Source organism: Vicia villosa, linkage group LG4, assembly GCF_029867415.1.
Source record: "Vicia villosa cultivar HV-30 ecotype Madison, WI linkage group LG4, Vvil1.0, whole genome shotgun sequence".
Taxonomy (NCBI): domain Eukaryota; kingdom Viridiplantae; phylum Streptophyta; class Magnoliopsida; order Fabales; family Fabaceae; genus Vicia; species Vicia villosa.
In genome coordinates, this window is record NC_081183.1 from 177,927,435 (window position 1) to 177,938,874 (window position 11,440).

At 35.3% G+C, this 11,440-nt stretch overlaps 1 protein-coding gene across 1 annotated transcript; it reads left to right on the plus strand.

Moving 5' to 3' along the window:
• The first annotated feature begins 298 nt into the window (after positions 1 to 298).
• Positions 299 to 10,019, plus strand: LOC131596142 (uncharacterized). Its single transcript, XM_058868723.1, has 13 exons — positions 299 to 2,950; positions 3,102 to 3,232; positions 3,583 to 3,682; positions 3,773 to 3,905; positions 3,987 to 4,053; positions 4,473 to 5,130; positions 5,425 to 5,751; positions 6,230 to 6,985; positions 7,085 to 7,157; positions 7,230 to 7,315; positions 8,956 to 9,075; positions 9,332 to 9,403; positions 9,545 to 10,019. The coding sequence occupies exons 1-12, from the start codon at positions 518 to 520 to the stop codon at positions 9,401 to 9,403; spliced, it is 4,956 nt and encodes a 1,651-aa protein (XP_058724706.1). The 5' UTR covers positions 299 to 517; the 3' UTR covers positions 9,545 to 10,019.
• The last annotated feature ends 1,421 nt before the right edge of the window (positions 10,020 to 11,440 follow it).

Consider the following 11,440-nt stretch of genomic DNA (forward strand, 5'->3'; position numbering starts at 1 on the left):
TTAACTCATATAATTGACTATATTACAATAACAATATATATTTTTAAGAAATAATTTAAATATGTTATAAATTTATTTTTTAATTAGAAATTTAAATTAAATCTTGACAAATCTACACTATTACCATATACAAATTATTATTTTTTTTTAAATTCACAATAGATAAAAACTAAACTAAAATCAATTATTACAAATACTGAAAAGGAAATATTATATATCCAGAGTAAATTTTGTGACGAGTAATAAGGATCCTTGTCACAGTACCATCGACTTTTCCAAACATTGTCGTCGCTGGTTTATCCCAAAAGCCCAAAAATATAAAAAACACATTTTTTTCTCTCTCCTCTTTCCTCTCTCACACTTCCCACTGTCCCTTTCTGCATTCAACACTATGTTTATTTCACTCACCTTTCTTTCTCATTTTTTTCATTGCATGATCACTCTATTCTCCAATTTTCAGCTTCTATGATTCACAGTTGAAACTGTTTCGTTCACAAAAACTATTTTTGTTTGTGAAATGGATGTAGGTGGTGATGAAGAAGAGTTCAGGAGGTGTAGTATACAAGGTGGGTCTGGATGGCGGTGTAAAGAGAGAGCTTTACCTGGAAACCCTCAATGTGAAAAGCATCATTTGTATGCACTTAATAGAAAGAAAAATAGTAAGAAAAGTAGTTCTGGGAGGAAAAGAAAAGCTGAAGAAAGTTCAGAAAATGGGGTTGTTGAGGATGATGGTGGAGGTAAAGGGTTGTTTGATGGTGGTGATGATGGTGGTGGTGGGGTTTTTGTAGAAGGTGAAGTGAATGGTGGTGTTAATCTTGGTGTTGATTCTGGGAGTTTTAATCTCTGGCAACAAGGAGAAGGTCAACAGCTTGAGGTTTTTGGAGAGGGGAATGGGAATTTAGGTAAGTTTCTTGGGGATGGAGTTGAGTTTTTAGGTGGGTTTGTTGAGGATAGGAATGGTGTTGGTTTAGGTCAGCCATGGAGTAGTGTAGGTGTGTTTGGGAATGCTGGTGGGGTTTCTGGTGTTGTGAAAGAAGATCATGGAAACCGCGTTGATGGTGTTTGTCAAAATGACTCACTTGGTTTTCATTCTCAAGGAATTGATGGGTTGATTGGCGAAGAAGATGGAGCTGGGTTTGGGAATTTGTATGATAGGAGTTTTCAAGCACTTCTTAGTCAAGGGAAGGTTTGTGAGGAAGATGTGAATTTAATTGATGGTGCAACAGGTTTTCAAGGGTTGGATGGGGAAAGTGCTTATGATTTTAGAGGTGAGGTTGGTGAGGGTGTGGGAAATCTAAGTCAGCAAGATGGTAAATTCGGAGGTGAAAAAAATGTTGATAATGTATTAGAGGCTCCTAACTCTAATTCAAGTGACAAGATGAAAGCCATTGGTGTTGAAGAGGGAATGGAACTGTTACCAAGTGGAGGAGTTTCTACTAATGAAGAGGCAAAAGGTGAAGTTTTGAAGCCATTGACTAGGAGAGGAGGAAGACCTAAGGGTTCTAAGAATAAGAAGAAGAAAAGGGTTAGCTTAGCCGTGGACGGAGAAGCGGCTTGTGGAAGTGATAATGCAGGAACAATTGGGATGGATACGGTTGAAGTTTTAGAGAATGAAAAATCAGTGTTTTGTGGTAAGTCTGATGGAGAAGGTGTGGAAATGGGTGAGATTGCAAGGACAAGGGAGTGTAGTCAACCGGAAGATCAGAAGTGTACAGGGGAGATTGATTTGGCGGCTGGTTATGAAGTTGCTGGGGTTGGTGAGATTTCAAGACCGCTAAACAAAGAGAAGAATGTCGAGGAAGTTAGTAGTGAAGTTGCAGTTGAGATAGCAAGGCCTAAGAAGCGTGGCCGGCCAAAGAGTTCAGCCAATAAGAAGGTAACCTGTAGTGCTTCTAGCAAAGAAGGAGCTGGTGACATTACAACACAAGGTTCAGAAGAAAAAATGCTGATCGTTCCGTATCAGGAAGATGCAGATGAGTTTGCAAGCCTAACTAAGAAACTTGGTCCAGCATTGTCTACAAGGAATAAATTGAAAGGTATTGAATTTGAGGGTTATAAGAATCCAGAAATGTCTAGTAATGTTCGTCTTGAAGGTAATGATGGAACTGCAAGTGGTTTGGAGATTACTACACCGGCTCCTTTAAGTGAGACGGAAAAAGAGATGCCTTTTGAATCTGCCAAACATATTGAAAACTTAACTACGCCGCCAATAGTTAAGCGTGGTCGACCTAAGGGCTCAAAGAACAAGAAGAAAAGGCTAGCCGATCAGGAGCACATAGGCCATGGAGGTGACATCATTAAGCTAATTGGTATGGAAAATGACGAAGCCACTGCTGTTAGTGTCGGGGGTCAGGAATTGGTGGTTCAAACCCTTGGTCAAGATGAGGTTCAGAGTGTTAAACCAAAGATAGGTCGACCAAAGGGAGCTAAAAATAAGAAGAAAAATATTGATGGTGAAGCTGAAAACGAGTTACATAAGGAGAAAAAAAAGCGTGGTAGGCCTAAGGGTTCTGGCAAAAAGCAAAAGGAGACTGGAAATGAAAAGATAGCAAAGGGATTGGTGAGTGAATCTGGCGATGTCCATAAGATTGAAAGGCGTGGTAGACCAAAGGGTTCAGGCAAAAAGAAAATGGATAACAGTTCTCGATTGGATGCAGAGATTGAATGTGAGAAGAATACATGTGTTAATGGAATTTTGAGTACGACTATGCCACATAAACATATACATGAGGAATCCATTTTACTGCTAGAAGATCAAGTAAATAAGAAAGACGAGACAGATTTTGTTCTTGAGTGCTCAAAGGAATCTGGAATTGAAAAGGTAGCAAAGGGATTGGTGAGTGAATCCGACAATGTCCATAAGACTCAGGATGTCGAAGTGGGAGATATTTTTTATGAAAAGGAGGTGAAAGAAACTATAGATCATGGATTGGAACCTTCAGACATGATGGTGATTTGCACTAATAGTCACATTTTTCTCCATTCTTTAGAGTTTTAGTTAATATCTTAGATTGTTTGTTTTATTTTTTAAAATTTTGAATTTGATTTTCTTTACTCAAAAATCTCAATTTGAATTCATTTGCACTACTTTTTCTTTGTAGAGTGACTGTGAGACCAAAAAGGAGCCAAGGAATTCAAGGTGCCATCAATGCTGGAAGAAGAGTAGAACTGGTCTTGTTGTTTGTTCCAAGTGCAAAAGAAAGAAATATTGCTATGAGTGCATTGCAAAATGGTAATGCTAACAATTTTATATCTTCCAGTGTTCTGCTTTATAATGAATTTCACTACTTCATAATGAATTTCACATGTTAGGTTGTTTATTATTTTTGGCTCATCCAACGGGAATGGTTCATAGGAGAAAAATAGTTTTATTAACCTGGAAAAGAATAGCTTTACATATATTAGTTAATATTTTATAAACTCTGAAGCATCGACATCTGTGAAAAAAAGATGTGTCTGTGTAGATGTCGTGTCCGGTGTCCGTGTCTGTGTCCGTGCTTCATAGTTTATAACTCTCAAATCATGTTACTGTTTGCAGATAGGCTCTGGTGTTCTTATGATATTTAAATTTGAAAAATATAGGTACCAAGATAAAACTAGAGAGGAGATAGAGACTGCTTGTCCCTTTTGTCTGGATTATTGCAATTGCCGAATGTGCTTGAAGAAAGCTATATCTACGATGGTGTGTGCTTTCATTCTCTTGTACTCTATTATGCTTTCCATTACTTTTTGTACCTTTGCATTTCATGTGAAATGAGTTGTTTATCCACAGAATGGGAATGATGAAGCAGATAGAGATGTCAAATTACGGAAACTGTTTTACTTGCTCAAAAAAACTTTGCCATTACTCCAAGATATCCAACAGGAGCAGAGATATGAATTGGAAGTAGAAGCAAGCATACACGGTACTCTGATTTGATTTGCTTAGTATTATCTAGTTGATGGACTGATGATTTCAAATGTACAATATTGTGCCGTTTCCTCAGGTTCCCAGTTGGTGGAAGAGGAGAATATTCAGAAGGCAGAAGTTGATGAAGATGATCGAGTTTATTGGTATTATCTCACGGACCCTCTCATGAAGGAAATTGAAACTTTGGTTATTACTTAAAAAAAAAACTCATATTTGTTCAAAAGCATTTGTTTTACTCCACTGCATTATGATTATCCTCTCAAATATAACCTTTAGCAAGACAAGCAAAGTTAAGTTTTGAGAGAGAAAATTGTTGATCGGCAAAGCTTTGATTCTCCATTTTCCTTATTCTGGTACTGGCATTTATGGAATTTTTTTTTTATTACCACGGATAGGTGCTCATCTGAATTAATTTTAGTTTGAACTCCATTTATCTCGTATAATGTTTCACTTTGTAAATTGTAGGTATAAGTTGCAAAATTTGACTCGCTTTTTTTTTTTCTTTCCAAAATGTGATTTACTAATTTTCCCATTCAATTTTGTCGGTTTTCTTGTTTCACAGTGACAACTGCAATACATCCATTGTCAATTTCCACAGAAGTTGTTCCAATCCTGATTGCCAGTATGATCTCTGTCTTACTTGTTGCACTGAACTAAGACTTGGAGTTCATTGTAAAGATATTCCTGCTAATGGTAATGACGAAATGGTCGATGCACCACCAGAATCTATTGCTTGGAGAGCAGAGACAAATGGTAGTATTACCTGCCCTCCGAAAGCTAGAGGAGGTTGCGGTATTGCTATCCTCTCATTGAGGCGCCTATTCGAAGCTAATTGGATTAACAAGTTGACTAGAGGTGTGGAGGAACTTACCGTCAAATATCAGCCACCTATTGTTGATCTTTCTTTAGGATGTTCAGAATGCCGTAGTTTTGTGGAAGACGTAGCTCAAAATTCTGCAAGGAAGGCAGCTTCAAGAGAAACCGGTTATGACAACTTTCTGTACTGTCCGGATGCTGTTGAAACCGGAGAAACAACATTTGAGCATTTCCAAAGACACTGGATAAGGGGTGAACCTGTTATTGTTAGGAATGCATATAAAAAAGCTAGTGGTCTTAGCTGGGACCCAATGGTGATGTGGAGAGCTTTTATGGGGGCAAGAAAAGTATTAAAAGAGGATGCCATTAATTTTAAAGCCATTGATTGCTTGGATTGGTGTGAGGTTTGTGTTCGGATTTCTAGATTAAATTTGCCTCTATCTTATTTATTTTGATTAGGCATATAATGTTTGATATCCCAGATTCTAACCTATTGTTACCAAGAGAAAATTAGTCATGCAAAAATCATATTAATTATCTCGACTCGAGTTGTTTATATTGTCACAAAAAACAATCCAGAGAAGACTCTAACCATTTGGTCATCAAGCAACAATTTACTCACCTATTTTTCAGCTTTTGATTTGAGATTTTTATAATGGTTCTGAAAAAAAGATTATTTATTCTTTATGGTGATGCAGGTAGAAATTAACGCCTTTCAGTTCTTCAAAGGATACTTGGAAGGTCGTAGATATAGAAATGGATGGCCAGCTATGCTGAAGCTAAAGGATTGGCCTCCATCAAATTTTTTTGAAGAGTGTTTGCCAAGGCATGGTGCTGAGTTTATAGCGATGCTTCCTTTTAGTGATTATACACATCCCAAATCCGGTATTTTAAACCTGGCCACAAAGCTCCCTGCTGTTTTGAAGCCTGATTTGGGTCCTAAAACATACATTGCTTATGGAACTTCAGAGGAGTTGTGTAGAGGTGATTCTGTGACAAAATTACACTGTGACATTTCAGATGCGGTAAGTTCTATAATAAGAGATTCCTTCTGCTTGAATTTTATCATATACAAATAACTGCCTAGTGCCTACCATTATTATTATTTATAATTTTTCTAATTCTACTTAATTTACATTTCCCTATTCGAGCATTCTCTATAGTATAGACTATAAAGTTGGAACATAGTTAACATAATCGCTAACAATGTTACTTAAAAGAACATTTCCTTTGACAAAACTGGTGGGTGAATTTGTATTTTATCAATGGTGGTAGTTTAGTGGCATTGAAAGCTGAAACTAGTTTTTATCGGCTAAAGTGATGAGCTTATAATTAAAGGATAAGTAATCAATAGTTACATTTGTATAGTTGGTAGCGTTTCGGGTAAAATTGGAAAACACATTGATTCATTAGAATAATTAAAGGATATAAGTTACTGTTTGTTTGTGTCACATGTCAAGATACATGTTTTCTCCTTCTCATGCTATGATATGGATTAATCAGGTCAATATTCTGACACACAGTGCTGAAGTAAAGCCACCACCATGGCAATCCAGAATCATTAAAAAATTACGAAAGAAATATGAAGATGAAGATATGCGTGAGCTCTACAGCCAGGACAAAAAGGAAGTTAGTTTACCTAGAAAAAGAGGCAGAAAGCGTCGTGTAGGTTTTAACGTGGATCCTAAAACTTCTGAAAAAGAAGACCCTAGTGGTAGAGACTCACCCTTGCAAGGAAGTCAAGGAAAAGAAGAGAAACTTGATGAACAAGAATCCTCAGAACCCACCAAAATTAAATTCGATTTAAATGCCAGCGAGCAGGAAATCTCCGACTCACCAAATTTTCAGCAATTTGACCTCAATAGTCATGACTCCAGTTTCTTGGTTCCTGGAAACAATTGTGAGTCGATGCATTATGATAATGTGCAGCAAAGGTGCTCATCGCTAGGTGATGGATCTTATAAAGGAATTTCATCAGTGATTGATGATCAACCTTGTAGTGGAACACAAGAAACAAAAATTGTCAACAAATTAGATTCTTCAGAAGACTTCTGTTCGGATATCGAGACTAACAATGTAGATTCAGTCGAAAAGGATATTTTGAGTAATAATTTATGTCAAAATGATTTTCATTTGGGGACTCAAAATGGGAGTGCTGTATGGGACATATTCCGCAGGCATGATGTTCCCAAGCTAACAGAATATCTAAAGAAACACCATAGAGAGTTTCGCCACATGGTTAATCTTCCGGTGAATTCTGTAAGTACTGTTGCCTTATTTTCTTTGGATTATAATTGTTGTATTATTTTGTTTTCTAAATTTGTATATATATATATATATATATATTTTTGGCTTCAGGTGATTCATCCCATTCATGACCAGATCCTTTATTTAAATGAGAAGCATAAAAAGCAACTAAAACTAGAATATGGTATGAAATTATGCTTTAATTTGTGATGCAGTTTATGTAGATTTTGTAGCCAAGAACTTTTTTTCCTACCAGGTGTTGAACCGTGGACGTTTGAACAACATCTTGGAGAGGCTGTTTTCATACCTGCTGGATGCCCACATCAAGTGAGAAATAGAAAGGTAAATAAGGATCCCGTTCTTTTTATTTTAAAAATAAATGAAAGGAGTTAAAATAGTTTACTAAAATTACACTTGTTCATCACTTGAAGATGAGGCAGACGTGAATGTCATTTAGATATTTCATCTTGTTTACGTTTAGAATTTGGCTTAGTCATTTTGAATACTTTTATAATTTGATTTTGATGGGATATGTATCTTGTTGGAGTATATTTACTGTAGAAATTTTACTATGTATGCTGTTTTGCAATTTCTATTTTTAAGTATTTATGTATGTTATTGGAATTTATGTTTACTATGTACATTATTTTTTAGTTTTCACAATAGCGGTCATCCCACTATTCGCTATACCACTATAGATTTTTGGGGGTTCGGCGCTATGTGCCGCTATCCGAGATTATCAACCTTAACAGACTCGAGCAATAATAGGCTACCAACTAATGTGAAAGCAAAATCACAATAACAAGAATACAATAAACAAATAACACATAAATTGCTTACGCACTTCGATCTAAAATGATCTACTATGGAGGACAAAGCAACTATCCGATCCACTACTAATCACGAGTTTTTAATCAAGAAATTACAAATGAGTTTTAATAAGTTACCTCTACAAGTTCATAAAAACATCACCTTTTTTTTAATGACAAATTGTTAGTAGTTAGTTTTCAGTGATTGAACCCTGATCCTCCAATTCCTTTAACCCTTAGCTCAACTAATTCTACTTATTGGAGACTCAATATCTACAACCTCCTAATACGGGAATCACTCAATTCCAAAGTGTTTAGAAGTGTTTCTTAGTGATACAACCAAAGAGCCGCAAAACCCTCATGGCAAGAATCCCTCAGAAGCTCTCTTTCTCTCTCTCTAAGCCTATGTCTAGAAATCACATTTCTCAACAAGATGGCAGAAAGAATCTTAAGTATATGACACAGTTTCTAAGGCAAAACACTTCATATTTCTGCCAGGCGCTTCCTCTAAACGCCTCACGTTATTGATAAGAATGTAACTCTTTTGCATCATCTTTATAGTTCTTTCTATTGCACTCATTTTAAAATGGATAGTAGCCAATATTGGGAAAAGAGGGCATCTAGAATGAAATGGCGTCAACCGAACCTGCAAATGACCCATTAGAAATGAAGTTATAATTCCATATCATCAAACTATTGATGATAATAAAGCTCTTTTGTATCATCTTTATAGTTCTTCCTGTTAAATATCAGCACAAAATCAGATAGATTCTGCATGCTGTTTTACAGCTCATAGACTGAATGTAAAATGTAATTAATTGTAATTATTTGTCTTTAGTGTATTTGGAATCAGTATCTAGGGAGAATAATTACTCTTGATCTCATCTGAGTAAGTCTGGCAATTATTAAGTCTCAATCAAATTTTGACCTGCTAGTAATGTCTATATGTTAATCTCACCTTAGTGATTGGTTGAGATATCAAATTTGCTCTCGAACCTTTCATATCTTTATTAATTTGAAAGTAGTTATAAATTTTCTGAGTTGGTTTGAAGTCCTAAATATTTTCCCATTTACTAATTATACGGAAGGTGACCAAGCATTTCCACCATGACGAGACTTTTAACAATTCTGTGTTATATTATTATATAGTTTGACAGTTATTTTCTTTTTCAGTCTTGCATAAAAGTGGCTATGGACTTCGTTTCGCCCGAGAATGTTCGAGAATGTGTTCAATTAACAGAGGAATTTCGTTTACTTCCGAAAAACCATAGATCTAAGGAAGATAAATTGGAGGTACGCATTTGCAATTCTGTAGATACAGATAATGTCTAGGATAGTACATCATATGATAGTGTCTTTCAGCAGATTACCCTGTGCTTGACTTGTTAGATTTCTTGTATATCATAATTTGAATGCTGTGTTAGTTTTTGCTATACCATCTAATATACATCAGTTGCTCCTTGGACATCACAAAATTAGAGTGAAGATGCATTATTTATGCACTGTATTTAGAGACATTTCTTACACGTCATACATTCTTTGTCTGTAGATAAAGAAGATGGCACTTTATGCTGCTCATGTTGCTGTTGCTGAAGCCAATAAACTCATGGGAGCTAAATGAGTACTTAACTCTTAATCCTTTCCTATGCTGCCATGCATTATTTTATAAACGCGAGTCTTTCTTTTTTTTAAAACTAAATTAGTAACAGACATTGTATTTAGATGGCATGCATTAATTTAGGGTGTTCTTTCTGTTTTTCAGATGAAGCCAAAGCCTGCCAGTAACAACTTTTTGGAAAAATAACTCGAGAAGCAATTTTGCTGCTGCCTGTTAGTTTTGTTGTATCGTGCTTGTAACCATTTTCAAAGAGACTGTAAATTTGCCTGTATCATGTTGTTCCGTATCATACAAGTCATTGGAAATTCCATCAAAGTTCAAGTTGAATATTGGTTGCTGCTGCACCGTTACTAGACACTGACAACATGTGTACAATAAAGCCAAATACTCTGAATATTTGAAGAATGGTGTGTATCAACATTGGGGTGTTGTTGTTAGAAAATGGTTCTAGCCAGGTTGAATATTTTTAGCTAGACATTTACATGAATGAGTAACTTTCTTATTCAATTTTTTTTAATGCTGTAACTTCTAGTGACTGATCTCAAATCATGTAAATCATTTTAAGAAATTAGGATTTTTTGCAATCACAAGGTCAACATCGACCTCGCATTTAAATGAAGTTTTGATGGTTTATGTTTTGATATGTATTTACAGTTTGGTGAAGTAAGGACATTTCAATGGAGAATCTAAACAGAAAGGATATGCCCTTTTACTTTTACTGCCCCCTTATTTTTGTACTGGGCGCCCCAAAATTTTAGGTCCACGTCCTTAACTATGTCCGGTCCATCACGACTCACGTCCTATTTTTTTGCATGACGAATCTAAACAGAAAGGGTATGCCCTTTTACCACCCCAATTTGGCACCAACAAATTCAATACAATGACGCAGACCTCCTCCACTTAGCCTTCTCCATAACTTTGTCGAGAATATATCCTCTGCTGCTTTTTGCAATCAGCCACCCATTCTGTCATACATCTAATGGTTGGAAAGATAAATAAATTCTATCAAGTACAAGAGAAAAAAATTTATCATGAATCTAACCGCTGTCATTAGTGCTGCACAGACAGCAGGAGAGAGGGCACAGAGGATCCAAATCCAACTTTGTCACCTCATCAAGTTGCTACTTCAGCTGCACTTATACACTCTAATGCTAATATCAACACCCTAAGCTCAAGTGTCAATCACTATTCACTCTACTAACCTTGCATCAAATCAATATCTTGCTTCACTATATCCTACCACTTTGGATCCTCTCCTTCATTTTTCTCTCCTTCCCCCTCCATCCTTTCTATCTCTCTCTTAATTTCATTCTCTCTCTTGAATAAATTTTGTTTTTTTATTGATGAGTGAGAGTGAAATTAAGAGAGAGATAGAGAGGATGGAGAGGGAAGGAGAGAAAAATGAAGGAGAGGATCCAAGTCCATATCCTACACATTTCAGCACCAATCTCAAGTACTAGTTTAAAAATTAATTTACATGTAGAGGTGCTTTCCTTTAAATTCAAATTTATTTGAAGTCATTATTTACTCTCATCTTAATTATAAATGAGTGTTTTCTTTAAAACTATTTATTTTTTAATCTTACAGAAATTTTTATTTAAATTATTTTTTATACTTATTTTGTTAATAATAAAAATATTAAACCTTTTATAATTTTTTAGAAAAACCTATACGTAAAAAGTTTCAAAAAAACTAAACCAATAAATAAATAAATTTATAATTTTTACTATTGTTTTATGATTTTGACTTTTATTATAATTGGTGAGTATTAAATAATTCTAATAAATAAAAGAAGATACTGTTGAATCAAATCAAATTTATTACCAATTCATTGTTCTCTCATCAGATCATCATCATAACAAACACGTGTATCCTTTTAGTTGCAAAATTGTTACCAATTCATTTTCTTGTCAGTTTCCAACCTTTTCATTTTATTACTCTTTACAACAAAACTACTAAAACAAATACCAATAAATAAAAAATCATCAACCGTTGGATCAATAAATATCACAATCCAACGGTTCTATTTCCTTTCTCTCT

Bases quoted from the DNA above. Each gene is read 5' to 3' on its own strand.
- LOC131596142 (XM_058868723.1), top strand. From the start codon at position 518: ATGGATGTAGGTGGTGATGAAGAAGAGTTCAGGAGGTGTAGTATACAA. The intron at 3,906-3,986 runs GTACTCTGATTT...CCGTTTCCTCAG, and splicing joins AGTAGAAGCAAGCATACACG to GTTCCCAGTTGGTGGAAGAG. The intron at 4,054-4,472 runs GTATTATCTCAC...CTTGTTTCACAG, and splicing joins GAAGATGATCGAGTTTATTG to TGACAACTGCAATACATCCA.